This window comes from Ursus americanus, chromosome 10, assembly GCF_024610735.1.
Source record: "Ursus americanus isolate L20-20 chromosome 10, mUrsAme1.1.p, whole genome shotgun sequence".
In the NCBI taxonomy this organism is placed as follows: domain Eukaryota; kingdom Metazoa; phylum Chordata; class Mammalia; order Carnivora; family Ursidae; genus Ursus; species Ursus americanus.
In genome coordinates this window covers 12,060,918-12,075,845 of record NC_142136.1, presented here as the reverse complement: position 1 = coordinate 12,075,845, position 14,928 = coordinate 12,060,918, and the positions used below count along the sequence as shown (strand labels likewise).

The 14,928-nt window shown below is 41.1% G+C and overlaps 1 protein-coding gene across 22 annotated transcripts in view; it reads right to left on the bottom strand.

The window, feature by feature from the left end:
* The window catches only part of DOCK9 (dedicator of cytokinesis 9), a 294,889-nt gene that overhangs the window by 104,799 nt on the left and 175,162 nt on the right, over nucleotides 1-14,928 (bottom strand). For all 22 annotated transcript variants that reach the window (XM_087865020.1, XM_087865025.1, XM_087865027.1 and 19 more), the window contains exons 14-21: nucleotides 12,765-12,847; nucleotides 12,053-12,175; nucleotides 4,385-4,464; nucleotides 4,118-4,305; nucleotides 3,914-3,979; nucleotides 2,673-2,765; nucleotides 1,543-1,666; nucleotides 899-1,020 (exon numbers count right to left, since the gene is read on the bottom strand). In XM_087865020.1, the coding sequence (XP_087721146.1) occupies nucleotides 899-1,020; nucleotides 1,543-1,666; nucleotides 2,673-2,765; nucleotides 3,914-3,979; nucleotides 4,118-4,305; nucleotides 4,385-4,464; nucleotides 12,053-12,175; nucleotides 12,765-12,847 (879 nt within the window). The remainder of the gene's footprint in view (nucleotides 1-898; nucleotides 1,021-1,542; nucleotides 1,667-2,672; nucleotides 2,766-3,913; nucleotides 3,980-4,117; nucleotides 4,306-4,384; nucleotides 4,465-12,052; nucleotides 12,176-12,764; nucleotides 12,848-14,928) is intronic.

Here is a 14,928-nt window from a genome sequence, read left to right as displayed (position 1 = left end):
TCCTCCAAGTACAGTGTTCTCCTTCCTAGATTTTCTAAGTTATCTTTTGTTTAGTTGCGGCTGTAGAATTACTGTCCGTTTGAGAGGGAAAGAATCCTATTTCACCAATGACTAAACCAACACGGAGCTCAAGATCCTTTAAGTGATGGCAGAAGAGACCGCATCCAGCAAATAGGACAGTAGAAGAAGACCTAACATGGGTAAAGGGCCAATCATCTGGGTGTGCTTATTTTGATTTCTGAAACCTCCATTTTCTCTTGTCAGATTAACAATTTTAACTGAATGTTATATGATTTCCCCCGATTTTGGAATATTTTGACAACTTGTCCATAATGTGGACCCAAATTTGGCACTACTTAAATTCAGAAAAACATTAAAAGCCATTTAGAATGAAATGAAACCTTACCTAAGCTTGTTATAAAACTGAAGTCTGTAAAATGCAAACTCAACTAACCAACTGGAGAAATATAAGAAAATGTGGACTTTAATGAATCAGAAAATGTATCAGAATGGCTGCCCTGTGGGTGAGATTTGATACTAGACTTACTCTAAGCTGGAAGACAATTCTTAATAGTCTGTGTGACTCTAAGAACACATCCTTACTTGAGCATGGCTAGTTTGCAGCGAAAAACTTCTACTTCATCCAGTGTCTCCAAGTCTCCATTCCCTTGCTGAGGCACTGCTAGTGCAGGGCTTCTCAAATGCCCAAACTATAATTCTAAATTGTGCTATCAGGAGACCTGCCTTCCACTGGCCTGTGTTTACTTGAAAATGAGTAACTAAAACCAAAATGTTGGGACCAGCAAAAATATTGTGTACTTTTTTGTGTTACTCTTGTTTTAGTTGATTTTCATGTTTTCTGAAGGTGCTGGTATAAATCATTCTTAAAGTCCTATACCCTGCCCATTCCAAGCTCCTGGTAGCCAAGGTAGCCAGATGGGAGATTGGCTGAGACAGGAACGTGCTGTTCACTAGTCACCACCCTTCCATCCTTCAGGAGAGGAAGCCAGGAATATCCAACTGTTGAAACAAAAGCACAAAAAACTTCACTGTAGGTATTCGAAAATGTATGAAAGAAAGTCAATGCCATTAAAGCCTGATCTTTAAGGCCCTGAATCTAGTCTCTGCAGAACATTGTCTGCAATGTACTTTGGGCTCTTTGGTATTACAATTCTAAAATGACCTTTTATAAAAAATTTATATATGCAAGCCAGGGATGCTACCTTCACAAACTTCATCTAAAAACTCGGCAAAGAGACGCCTGGATGGCTCAGTAAGCATCTGACTTCGGCTCAGGTCAAGATCTAAGGGTCCTGGGAGGGAGCCCCGCATTGGGCTCCATGCTCAGCGGGGAGTCTGCTTGTCCCTCCCCCTCTGCTCCTCCCCCGACTCATGCTCTCCCCTCTGTCTCTCAAAGAAATAAAATCTTTAAAAAAATAAAAATAAAAATTCCACAAGAGGATGAAGACTCAGAATCAAAATAAAACTTAAGAACTTAATATGTAAGTTATGAACAACCAAGGGAAGGATGAAATCCCAAACCTTGTGTTTCAACAACATCCTTCTTCTTTGTGCTCCCTTTACTTGAATTATCACAGCTGACATGGAAGAAAGTGAACAACAAGTGGTGCTTTTCGTGCAGCTGGGTGGGCAGTTCTATTTTAATCTGCAAGGAAGACAAAATAACAATCTTTTTAATATCTTAAAATAAAAATTCTCAATGAAAGCAGCCACACGACATGTCACTTGTGCACTGGGTCTCCAACTGATACTAACATTTGCAATCAAGGAAATCAGAGAACATAAACTGTGCTAAAGAAGAAATGGATGCAAAATACACTGTTATGGGCTGAATATGTGTGTCCCGACCCCTCCACCCAAATTCATATGTTGAAATCCTAACCCCCCCAGGTGATGGTATTTGGAGGTGGGGATCTTTGGGGTGATTAGGTCATGAATGGGATGAATGGTCTTACAAGAGATCCAACGGAGGACCATCCCCCCACTTTCCACCATGCGAGGGTACAACTGAGAAGTCTGTGACTGGGAGGGAGATGGCCCTCACCCAGCCATGCTGGCACCCTGACCTAGGACTTCAGCCTCCAGAACTGTGAGCGGTAAATATCTGCTGTTTACATTCCACCCCATCTGTGGTATTTTGTTACAGTAGCCTGAACAGACCAAGACTTTCATTGACCAGAAACGGGAGAGTTGGTATTTCAACTCTAGAAAGAACTGGAAACCACGACATCAACCACTCCATTAACTTAACGCAGCAACAGCACGATGAAAAACCAGGACAGAACATTTAAAATTAAGATTCATATAGTTTTAACAAACTACACCATCATTCTAAATAAAGAAACCCAATAATGAGAAAGAAAGATTCTCAGATCCCACAAACATAACTCTACTTAAGTATGAATTTGAAAGAAAATATGTCAGAATATTAACTGTGGTAGGAATAGAGGAGAGATTTTGACTTTTTCTTTTCTATTATCTGCATTTCCAAGTTTTTAGAATGAATGTTACTTTTAATACTTTAACATTTAGCTCTAGCATGCAGTTTAGTATGCAGTTTCTCTCGTTTTTTGCTTTACTAAGCAAAGAACTTAAAGAGTTTTCCTTAAAACTGGTTAGCTGGGTTTTCCCTTGAAAACCTCCTCACTTACCTCATCATAAAATTCTGGGTTTTGGTGATGGTGTAAAACCGCAGCAAAGGCGCTTCTTGTGAACACTGGCCCACCAGGTCTGCCATAAATGCACTAAAGTAAGAGTTAGCAAAGAAAGACACCAGTATTTAATTAACAGAGTAAGAGATTAAACTCAGATGTGTTGTCAAGAGGAATTTCTACAGCATAAACTTATAACCGCCTCTGATGGATTTCTTCTACCGAAGAGACTTCAGGCCCCGTAAGCCCCCTTACTCCTGGGTCCAACCCATCTTCCAGTCCATCTCCCAGCACCACCTCCCCACCCCCGCACACACAAGTCCTTGCTATAACTAGACAGCATCTTGCCCATAAGTTCCCTTTCACACCTCCACACCTGCGCTCATGCAATCCCTCTGTTTGAATCACCTTCCCTTCCATGTGCACCAAACTCCCATGTGTCCGTCAAGAAATGATTAACTCCTTCCTCTGTGTCCACTCAGCAATTTTTATACTAATTATTCAGTTTTGACAACAAACCATTTCTATGTGCCAAGGAGCTTTTTCTCCATGACTACCTTTCCCACTAAGCCGTGAATTTCTTCAGGGCAAAAACTATTATTATATTCCTCTTTGCATCTTTGTCTCCTTCCCTTCTTGGAAAGTCATTTTCACATAGTTACAGTAAAGAATTTGGGCTGTGGAGCCAGACTACCTGGGTTTGAACTGGTTCTAATGGATCGCCCGAAGCAACTTACTTAAATTCTGTGCGTTAGTCTCATCTAAAAAATACTGTTAGGAGAATTAAAGGAGTTTAATACCTATAAGGCTCTAAGATAAGAGACTGCACTATGATAAGCATTCAGTAAACATCACCAATAACTTATTACTGTTATTATTACTATATTACAATAAACAATATCAATCTATTTTTATTATTATTTCTATTATCAATCTTACGAATACAATTCTTAGAACCCACACAATGCCTGACTCATAGTTAAGACATGATATGTTTACTGAATTGAACATACATAAGAAACCTTCATCCCTAAAGAGTGTAACAAAACAGAAACAGTCAATGAGGAGCAAGAACTCAATTACTCCATATTCTGTAAGGTTTAGCACATGTGGCTATATATTGTAATGTCACATATTTTTGTGTCTGTGTTGATTATAATGTGCTAAATTCTTTTAGTTGTGCAATATCACATAGGTTCATTTTTCAAATGGAAAAATGCAAACATATACAAAAAACAAACCTTCAAAGGCTGAGAGTCTTCCTCATCTGAATCTTTGAATTCAATGCAAATAGCAATATTTCTGGCCTGCAGCAATATTTAAAGAAAAAAGAAAAAGAAAATGAAACAAAAAGCCAGAATATGTAAGTATTTATAAAAGAACATGAGAAGCCCAAACCCAAGAGAGTCTGATACCAAAACCGAAACCTCGATCTTTGTACGCACCTTGGCAAAAGACTTTTGACTGTCATATTTCAAGTACTTAGGATAAACATAAAGGTGATTGTTGTAGATGGTGTAAGGCTGAGTGTGTCTGGGTATGCAGGGCACAAATTCCTCTACCTCAAATGTGATTGGAGTTTTACTACAGGTTTCAAATTGCTTCATGGGAATATATGATGAATTGACATAATCTGGAAAATTAAAAACAAACAAACTGAAGTAAAAGCCAAACCAAATTTTGTCTGGTTATTACCGAAAACTTACACTTACTAGGAAAGTCTGAGGAAACATTATCAATTGTAATGTCTAGGTTGCCCAAAATCACTGGGAGCTTGGCCATCTTCTCAGGTCTAGGAACAGGAGAAGAGAAAAATCACACATTTGTAAGTTAGCTTAGCTCTAAAACCTAAATTCCAGACCAGCACTTCCCAGAGGAATATAATGTGAGCCACAAAAGTAATTTTAAACCTTCCAGAAGACACATTTTAAAAAGTAAAAAGAAACAGGTAAAATTAGTTTTAAGAATACCTTTTATTTAACCCAATATACCCCAAATATTATTATTTCAGTGTGAAATCAGTATAAAAAGTTATTCTAATTCTCCGAATCCAGAGGAGTTTTACACTTATTGCTCATCTCCGTTTGGACTTGCTTCATTTCTCGCGTTTAGTAGTCACCTGTGGCCAGTGGCTTAGACTGCACAAAAATCTAGATAAGAATATCGGCAAGATGGTATAGTTACCATTTTCGTGAACCACTCCATCCTCACCCTCATTCTTGGCTCAAGTCATGAAAATGCAGAGCTAGAGGCCATCTCAGGCTCGCGAGTCTAGTGAAATGCTGGACACAATGTAGGTGCGCAGCGAAGTGGGTGGTGTTTGTATTCGGTCTGAGTCCAGTAGGAGAATCTCCTCTGTGACACTCCTGACAAGAACTGCTACAGCATCAACCCTTCCTAGCTGGAAGGAAGCTTTCAGCACAGCTATTCTCAGACCCAGATGCTCTTCCTCACTTCGCCTCTCTGGAACTTCCACTTACCAAGGACCTGCTTACGTTTCTTTGTGTATCACCTTTCAACCATCTATAAACAGCAACCACATCTTGCTGAAGTCTGCCATTTTCAGCACTTTTGGACCTTCCTCCAATGTCATTTCCCCCTAGAAGAACATTCTGTTTACGTCAGGGCACCCAAACTGCATACAACAGGCCCAAGAAGGTCTGACGAGGTAGGGATCAAGCAGCTCTCTGGTTTTGAACAATACACGCTTCTACTAATGTAGCCAAATGCTATTATTCTGTGGTAGTCACACCACCCTAGTGATGTACATTACATTTAAATCACCTAAAATCCCTAAATCTTTTTCTATATGCTTTACTCTCATGCCGTCTCTCTCCATCTTGTATTCGTAACAATTACATTTTTTGGAATTCAGAACAGGATTTGATTTTTGCCTTGAGGAAATTTCATTCTTTTACGTTTGAGCCATTTCTAGTTGATCAAACCTTCCTAAGTCCAGATTCTAACATCTAATGTATTAGATATTCCTAATAGCTTGATGTCACGAAGGCATTTCATCAGCATGTTATAGTCTCAAAAAAGTCACTGACGATGATACTGCACAGAATATGGCCAAGAACAGGTTCCTCCTCAAACCTCTAGCAGCCCATTGCTAGCCCATTCACCACCTGTCCTGGCGTCTGGTTACTCTAGCAGTCGAACAACTGTTCACTCGTGCACACTACACTTCTCTGATTTGTTCACAGGACATTGGAATACATACTTGTCAGAGGCTTTGCATTCCTCTGTGGTACCAGTTTAGCAACCCAGTTAGAAAGAGAAAAGCACAAATGTGGTTGGGATGAATAGTTCGACATGACGTGACTTATTCCTAGAAAACAGAATGCTGCCTCATGGTTCTTCATAAGCCACCTGTTTAATAATGTCTTTTAAAACACTGCCAAAAAAAAATCAAAGCTCATTGGTCTACAGATTCTGCCTTTGGATTTATTCCTATTTTTGAAAAGTTCCTATCCTAGCTCCTGTTACCTGTTAAGCAGCTTCACAGGTAACGTGTCGGTCTATCCTGGGGTATCCTTCACCTGCATCAAGACTTCCTAACAGTCTTAAATTTTTTTTTTTTTTGTAAGATTTATTTATTTATTTATTTTAGAGAGAGAAAGCACACACGACCAGAAGAGGCAGAGAGAGAGAGGCGGGGGGAGAGAGAATCTCAAGCAGACTCCCCGCTGAGTGCAGATCCCACTGTGGGGCTTGATCTCATGACCCTGAGATCATGACCTGTGCCAAAAACAAGAGCTGAAAATGTAACTGACTGTATAACCAAGGCATCCCAACAGTCTTAAATGCTTGTCCTTATGACAACAGACCATGCTGAGCACATGCACCTTGCCCACCTCCAGCTCCAAATTACAGAATCACTTTCTCCTAGCGTTTCTCTCCTTTCCACGGTCATTTGTTTATATCTGAGTTTAAATGAGCAATCCCTTGAAATCCTGAGACAGCACTATCAGGAAGGCAAGTCAACAATTTTCCACACATTCTGCCTTCGGTTAAAAAGATTTTTGGCCAAAAGATGTCCAGGGACAGCCCAGCATCGCCCCTGTATCTTGTCCCTGTGCCCACTGTGTGATTTGTTCAAAAACACAATATTCTTTGCTACTAGCAGGAAGATAGCGCCTTTGACAATCACTTCCTGGGAGCTGTCGCTGGCCTCCCATGCACTGCATGCTCCCCAGATGATATACCGTCGGAGCCTCTCTCAGCTTCACACAAAGCTCTTCAGGGACATCAAACCTTAGACCCATGGGTTTCTTGCAGCTAGAAATTTTCCTGACATACAGTGCCTTGCTCCACCGCTTCATCCGACAACTCAACACTGCCAACATACCACAAAACACTGCGTCCCACAAATCTTAGAGATGCCTATGAAGTCGTACCTGCCTCCTCAAATCAGAAGTATTCTGTTTATTACAAAGAATACTTCCAAATATAAGTACTCAAGAGTGTTGTATTTCGCCCCTTCCCAGTTACTTCCACCCATAAATTCTTCTTCACCATTTTTTCCATTACTCTGACATCATCCTCATATGAACTTTTGATAACTGGATTTCTAAGCAACAAATTCTAATTAAAGAATCTTCACTGGAACTCTTCGTATAATGTGTTATTTACTTTTGTGTCTAACTATACTTACTTCTCGTTTGGTTTCTTCCCTCTGCTGAGAGCTTTTACTTCTGGCTGCTATTTCTATAAGAGGCATTATGTCCATGAATTTCCAAGAAAGCACAAATCTGAGCTTAGTTCCATACCACACAGCACGTGGGCTTTGTGGAAGTTTAGTTTTTTAAATATAATCTCAAACTTATTTCAAAAGTTTAGGGGTTTTATTGAACTTGGCTTATCAGACATCAAAACCTCACAAACAACAAAAATTCTACTGCTTTTTTTATATGCATTTACAAAGTGATGGGTGTGTGTGTGTGTGTGTGTGTGTGTGTTACACAAAGTGAATTCTCTTACGACTGAGATTAGGTGTTTTTTTTTTAATCTGTAAAGTGTATATTCCATGCAAAACTTATAATACTTGAGCATGAAAACCTATCCTAAAACTCCATTAAATAAATGTATAAAGTAGACACATGTAGGGTATCTGGAATTTGGGAACTGCTGTGGTCTACATATAAACCTAGGAATGAGGTTCAAACTCTCGCTCTTAGGAACAGGAAAGGTTTTCTCTTCCCATTGCCCATACAACAGCTCAACAATCCCCAGAGGCAGGGGAGTATCACAAACCAGCAGTCATCCCATGCCAACAGATTGGGTGTCCTCACCTCTCTGTTTCTGGAGCCCGGTCCCCCCTTCTCTACTGTCTGTCCTGACCCATTAAAGTGATTAACTGGCAATACAGGCGTGCCTGGGTCTGTTGGCAGTAAGTCTAATCTCCTAACTGCATTTTGTAAAAGGAAATAGTCCCTAAAAACTTTGGAGTCACTTAAAAAATGTGTATGTGATTGAAAGAAATTTGAGATGTTTTTGTTTAAAAGAAATCACTGAATTGATATCTATGAGAAATTTCAATAACCATTTACCAAGTGCTTATGGTGATACAACACGTACTTGACTGAGCACCACAGACAGAACACAAACATGGTATGATTCCCATCCTCAACAAGACATATAAGAACCACTTCCATATAAGCGTGTGCAAATTTCCACGGGAAGGCCAGTGTCTAGTGTACTGAGAAAGAAGGGGTCGAGATGAGTCTTCTTGGTGAGACCTGACATGCATTTTCCTTTACTCCCCACCACAGTTGTAGGATTACAATGGCTATTAGGGTTTCCCCCTTAAAAAGGAGAGGGAGACTCAAACAGAGGAGGCACACGAACTGCCCCAGGTCTCCAAACATGGACGTGAATTACAGACTGGACTCAGAAAGAGGAGTAGGGGTCCCTCGGAGAGACAAAAGCAGAAGAAGACATGATTTAGGCAGAGGGCAAAGCGTGGTGGGGTGAAAGTACTCAATGGCTTAAGAGAAAGGCAAGCAGCCCCACCTGGCTTGAGTGTGGTGTAACCAGAGGGAAATGTAGGTAAGAATGTCAAATTTGGGCACAGAGCACACAAAGGTACAAATAAACACATATACGTAAGTCTCACACACAAACCCTAATAATATATATATATTTACGATTATTTATTTATTTATTTGACAGAGAGAGAGACAGCCAGCGAGAGAGGGAACACAAGCAGGGGGAGTGTGAGAGGGAGAAGCGGGCTCGATCCCAGGACCTGGGATCACGCCCTGGGTCGAAGGCAGATGCTTAACGACCAAGTCACCCAGGTGCCCCCCTAATAATATTATTAACTGAACTACCCAATAATGGTAGCATTAACAAAGGTTTATACTTAGGCAGCTCTTCTTGCCCACAGCCCTGTCTCTGTGCCTTGATAAAAATACCTTTTTGCACCGGGGGGAAAAAAAAAGGTTTACATTTAAATGGAAATGTTCTATTTTTATACTTTACCTTCATGTTTTCAGATTTCCTGCAGAAGTTAGAAAACACACCACCATGAGCAAATCAAGTATAAAATACCAAGTGTTCTTCTTAGATAAATATTTCTGGAAGCATATATGTTAGCAATACCATCTATCTGACAGAATTGTTTTCTTACTAAATCTTGGAACATATCCCCTGGTAATTACTGTGAGGGAAAGGGAGAAGTGGCTTATGAGATTTGGCAGCTGTTTTCTAAAGACTGGGGCAGCTTGAGAAAATTTTTCCCATCCATTATTAAGTGACATTTTGAGACAATCATGAGAGCAGAAACAATAGCTTTGCACCCAAGCTGGTGCGCAGGCCAGTGCCACGGGATTATTCTCTGTAAAAATAACTAACTAACTAAATAAATAAATAGGAACGAAAAAGCGCAATGATAAGCTTAAAAGGAAAAAGAAAAAAGGAAACCTCCAGCTCCCTAATTCTACTGTGGAAAGCACAGGGAGCCGCCACGGGCATTTCTCTGGATTCTTGATGAGAAGGAGGGACAAAGGCTCCCCTATGACTGCTGCACCTTCCGATGCCGATAGCATCACATCCCTATTTGCAAGTTCCTGAGTCTCTCACTGGCCCTTGGGAGCACGCTCCTCCCACAAGATCCTTCTTCCTGAGCACACCCATGAAGGCCCGATGTGCCGGGGAGAATACTGCTGGGCTCTGAACCAGGGAAGGCTTGTGCTTTTTACTGCCTGCCCATGGCCTCTCAGCTCAGATCATTTTTTCATTGAAGACCCTGTAAAGTCCTACCCTTCGGCCTCCACTGGGGAATGGAACTGGGAGCTGGGCTACCTCCAAAGCACCCCACTGGCTGGGCAGTCTCAAGCTAGCCAGCATAGGACGTAACTTCTGAGAACCTTCCAACCTCCATTACACGTAAAGAACTTCATTGTTTGTCAGAATATAAAAGTAAATGTAAAAAAAAAAAAAGTCCACATAAAATCATGGAAAGCTATAAAGTAGAAGTGAAAAGCCATCTATACACCCATCCTTCAGAGACAACCATGAACACCATTTTGGTGTCTATCCCATATGACTATTTATGCCTATCTTCCCATCCGGTTAGCTATTTGCCTATCCATTTCTTCATTCATATACAAAAAGAATTATATAAAATATTTTCTTCTCAAAAATAAGGTCACAGAGCTACACTGTCTCCTCCTTAACAGTATAGTGTGTACGCCTTCCTAAGTGATTACGTTTGGACCCACGTCATGATTACTAAGAACTGCAGGGTAGTCTAGTGCAAGAAAACCGTAAGCTATTTAACTCAAGGTGACTGGAGTTTTCAAAAAACAAAACAAAGTAAGATGACTTTTTATTCTACAAGCAAGGGGGAAACATGACAATAATTACTGTATAATGACATGTTACATATGACAATACTCACTATCAGTAAGTAAAGGTTTTTAAGAGATGCTAATTACGGCTCTATTTAGAATTCTGAAAAATCAGAAGGGAGAGAAGTAAGAACATAGTGAAAATGGTGAAATGAACTTTTAACAGCCAGTCCTGAGTTCTAAGCAAAGTGACATTGTTACTTTGACATGTGTTGTATTCCCCACCCCCCCCCCAAATAAAAAACTAAGGCTGTAAAGCTCGTATGGTACAGAATAACCAGAGGCTGGCTCTTGGTCATTCTTTTCATTTCATTATTTTTTAATACCCTCAGTTCTTTCTCATTCCCAGAGGTTTCCTGGAAAATTTCTAAAACCCATGCCCCTAGTAAAGGAAATCCGTTTTGTAAGTTTCACAGTGAACCCGTTACAACGGAACACCAAGTAGCATAGTGACAGGAGCAGATTCTCAGCTGGGCTGCCCTGGCCACTGCTCGCCCTCTCTTCACCACGTTGTTGTGGGCTAAATGGTGTCCCCAAACACATATGCTGAAGTCCCAACCCCTGGTACCTATGAATGTCTCCTTATTTGGAAATAGGGTCTTTACAGATGTAATCAAGAAAGATGAGGTCACTGGGGTTGGCCCTAATCCAGTATGACACGTTCCTTTGTAAGAAGGACATTGCACCAGAAACACACAGGAAGGCGGCCACGTGAAGCCAGAGGCGGAGACTGGAATGATGCTGCCACAAGCCAAGGAACGCCTGGGGTCACCAGAGCTGATAGAAGCAGGGAAGGATCCTCCCCCACAGATTTTAGAGCAAGTGCAGCCCTGCCAATGTCTTGGCTTTGGACTTCTAGCCTCCAGAAATTCGAGGGAATATATTTCCATGGGCTTAAGACACCCAGTCTGTGGCACTTTGTTTTGGCAGTTCTAGGAAACTCATATACTTGTGAATATAGGTAAAGCATTTGAAACAATGCTTGTAAACAGCAAGCACTATATAAGTTATTATCCTTCCCTTCCATCAACCCACTCAGTTAATGGTACTTGAGTCACTCCATTGTGCAGGTCAGAAACCTGGGAGTTATTTACCTGAGACTGCCACCCACCCACTGCTCTCTTCTTCCACTCTTCATCCAGCTGGGAACTCCAGACAGAGGAACGGTGCCTCCCCTGATGTGACCCCAATTAGTCCCTTCCTTCCACTGCCACTTGCACTGGCTTTGCTGAATCCTTTCCCATCTCTTGCTAAAGGTCCCTCAACTGTCTCCTTCCTCCCTAGGCTTATCTCTACCATCACCCCACCCTCCACAGCACCACCAAAACAGCATTTAAAGAATTCAAATTAACTAGGACACACTTCCATTTTTAAACCTTTTCTTCCTTCTCAAGGACATGAGGAAAAGTTCCACCCTCACCCAACAGGCCCTATGACGTTTGAGTGGAGCCCACTGCCTCCCTCCCCACCAAACACCTTCTGTTTCTCAGGTGTGCAAATAATAAGTAAGGCTTTGAGACTCACTTCCGGAAGTCTGCCAGGAACTTGAGCATGTCGTCATTGGAGAGCTTATTGCTGTCTTGCCTGTAGAGAGCAGAGAATCTGGCATTTTTGTCAAGGTTTCCAGATGCATCCTTAAACAACGTCCTGAAATAGCCAAACAACATTTCTAAACTGAGTTTCCAAAAGACCAAAATAAATCTACAACTTAACCTTGGTTTCCACGTGAAGACTAATTATTATTCCATTGGCTGTAGCTAACAGAAATTTCATTATCGAAAAACATGGAGGACATTTATGAGGATGAACACAACTAACTCAATTTACATAGAAAACATTTCCAGCAAATGGCTCGTGCTGAGGAAACAACATACACAGTCAAATGCTTCAGAAACAGAGCTCACAATTAAGGATGATCTGCAAGCACCCCCCCGCTCCCCACCCCAGCCCACTTCCTCCCCACCACCCCCCTCCCCAGGCTGCTGCCCAAGCTGAGCTTGGGACTTGTGGCTGGAACCTGGGATGCCAGTCCCCGCACAGATCTCCTCCAGCCAGCATCCTTCCTCTCTGCGACGCTACTAAGTGATTATTCAGATACAGCGCTTTCTTATTTTTCAGTTTTACACATTTAAATCCTTTTTGTCTCTGAGCAATAAATAGAATAGATCATTCTATCTACCTACCTATCTCCATATATCCGTATCTATACCAAATGTATAGAAGATGTTGTCCTTACCTTGCTGCCCACGCAAATGGCATTCTGTACTGTCCCAGTCTTTGACATGCCTGTTTGGCATTCTTCAGCACTTTCTGAGCAACCTTGAAGACATCAGAATCAAGCCATGAGATGCTGCATCCCACTGACAGAATTGCGGTCTAAAGAGCCATCATCCCACATTCATTAAACAAGCTCTTATCATACTTCCAGATGCATGGAAATGCACAGGCTACTGTAATGAATACGGCTGGATTTACACGAGGTACAGAGTATGCTGTTTAATGCAATTGTTAGCAATGATTTTCAAAGAATATAGAGTGAGGACTGTTTCTAAAATGTTATGTCTTTTCTAAAATATTGTTTTTACGGGCCACAAGCATTACATTTCATACGCTTTCATAGTTCTTTATGACTCTGGCTATTTATTAAGTCCACTGGGTTATTAACAATTGCTAATACTTGGTATTCACGCCAAAATATATCGTATTACTTGAAGTTTAAATGAGAACACTAATGAAAATACTAAGCTTGCATAGCTCCTAATGTGCACCAGCTTGTGCGATTCCCACAACTTGGGGGATAGATATTCACTATATAAGACATTATAGGTGCCGACTTAAGTGAGGCCAGAGTTTGTAATTGCTATATTCTTAGTTTCTAGTATAAATTACTGCTATTCTCACTTCTTAAGGATCAATTTTCATTTGTTGCGGGTTGACTTATTCACCCTATAGTGCACAGTGAAACAGATTTGCTTTGGCCTAAGATGTGTGCATGGCAGGTCTATGAATCAAGCCGATGACCATCTCCCCAAATTTGCTTGTATTGGGATACTGCACTGTTCCCAATGCCAAGTTTGATTCGGTCAGAGTGGTATGTTCAAGGGCCTTCTACAGGACTTAAGCATATCAAAGTCAAACCAATTTGGGAGTCGTGGTCTAGAGCCTGTGAACCAACGTGTGCACTGCAGAGCCGTAGCCTCAGCATCACCGGGGAGCTAGTCAGGAATGCAGAATCCCAGGCCCCACCACAGACCTCCCAGGTCAGAATCTGCATTCTGAGCAGACCTCCGGTGATCTGTGTGTACCAGGTCTGAGAAGTGCTCATCTAGAAGACTCCTAAGTAGAACAGAGCGGTTTGTCTCTAAACCAAACTGAAACCAGCTGTGTGACTCCAAGCCATTAAACCTCTCTGGGCTCCACTTTCCCCACCTTAAAACTGAAGGGCATGAGCCATAGTACTTTTCATTATTCCTTCCAGTTACCAAACATTATGATTCCACCACAACTGCGTTGTGGGACTTGCTGCCCTCACGAGTGAATTAGAAACGTGTCTTGATTGAAACACGTCAGCAGCTCATCCAGCTCCTCCCTTTCTTCTTCCAGCTGGGCATGTTCTTGGGGGGATTTCACACAGTCATAGGGTAAAATGGCCTACCTTCCTGGAGGGGTAATTTTACTCAAACATTTTCAGATAGAAACTATTATTTTTAGGTCCTAACAATAATGACTACGTTGTGGAATAAAATGCAATATTTGCATAAAATTTAAAATTAAAACATAGGCTTCAAATCAGTTTCACTGTTCCCTGCAGTGAATAGAGTCTGAGCTCACAGACTTACTGAGGGTCCAAATGGAACACAAGGTATGCAAAAGACTGAAACACTCATTCTTGCTCTCTAGGGTTTTTTTTCCCCTCCCTTCCTTCTTTCTTTTCCTTCCTTCCTTCCCTCCCTCTTTCTTTGTTCTCTTTTCTTTCTTTTTCTTTCTTTTCTAATCTATTCATGGTGAACACCTGCAGAGACTTTTCATAAAAGTTTCCTCTTCCAAGACAAAATTTACTCTATATGATGTTCTAGACCATCTTGGAAAACAGGAAGAAATAATTTTGATATACATTAGAAAATCATCCCTCAGTAATCTCTCTGCCAAAACTTCTATTCTGATACAAAATGGTTGATATAAATGGATATGAAATCTATTCTGATATAAAATGTTAATCTCTGCCTTATATTAATACTTTGGAGGTGTGAATGCATGGAATATGTACATATGGCTGAGCTTTCCATCCCGTAAGTAAAGAAGGAAGAGCAGACTTGCACAGATGCTCAACGGACACTGGGAAGTGTGGAGTAGACCATAAAGTCTAGCCCGAAGTGAAATGTGATTTTACACCAACATGA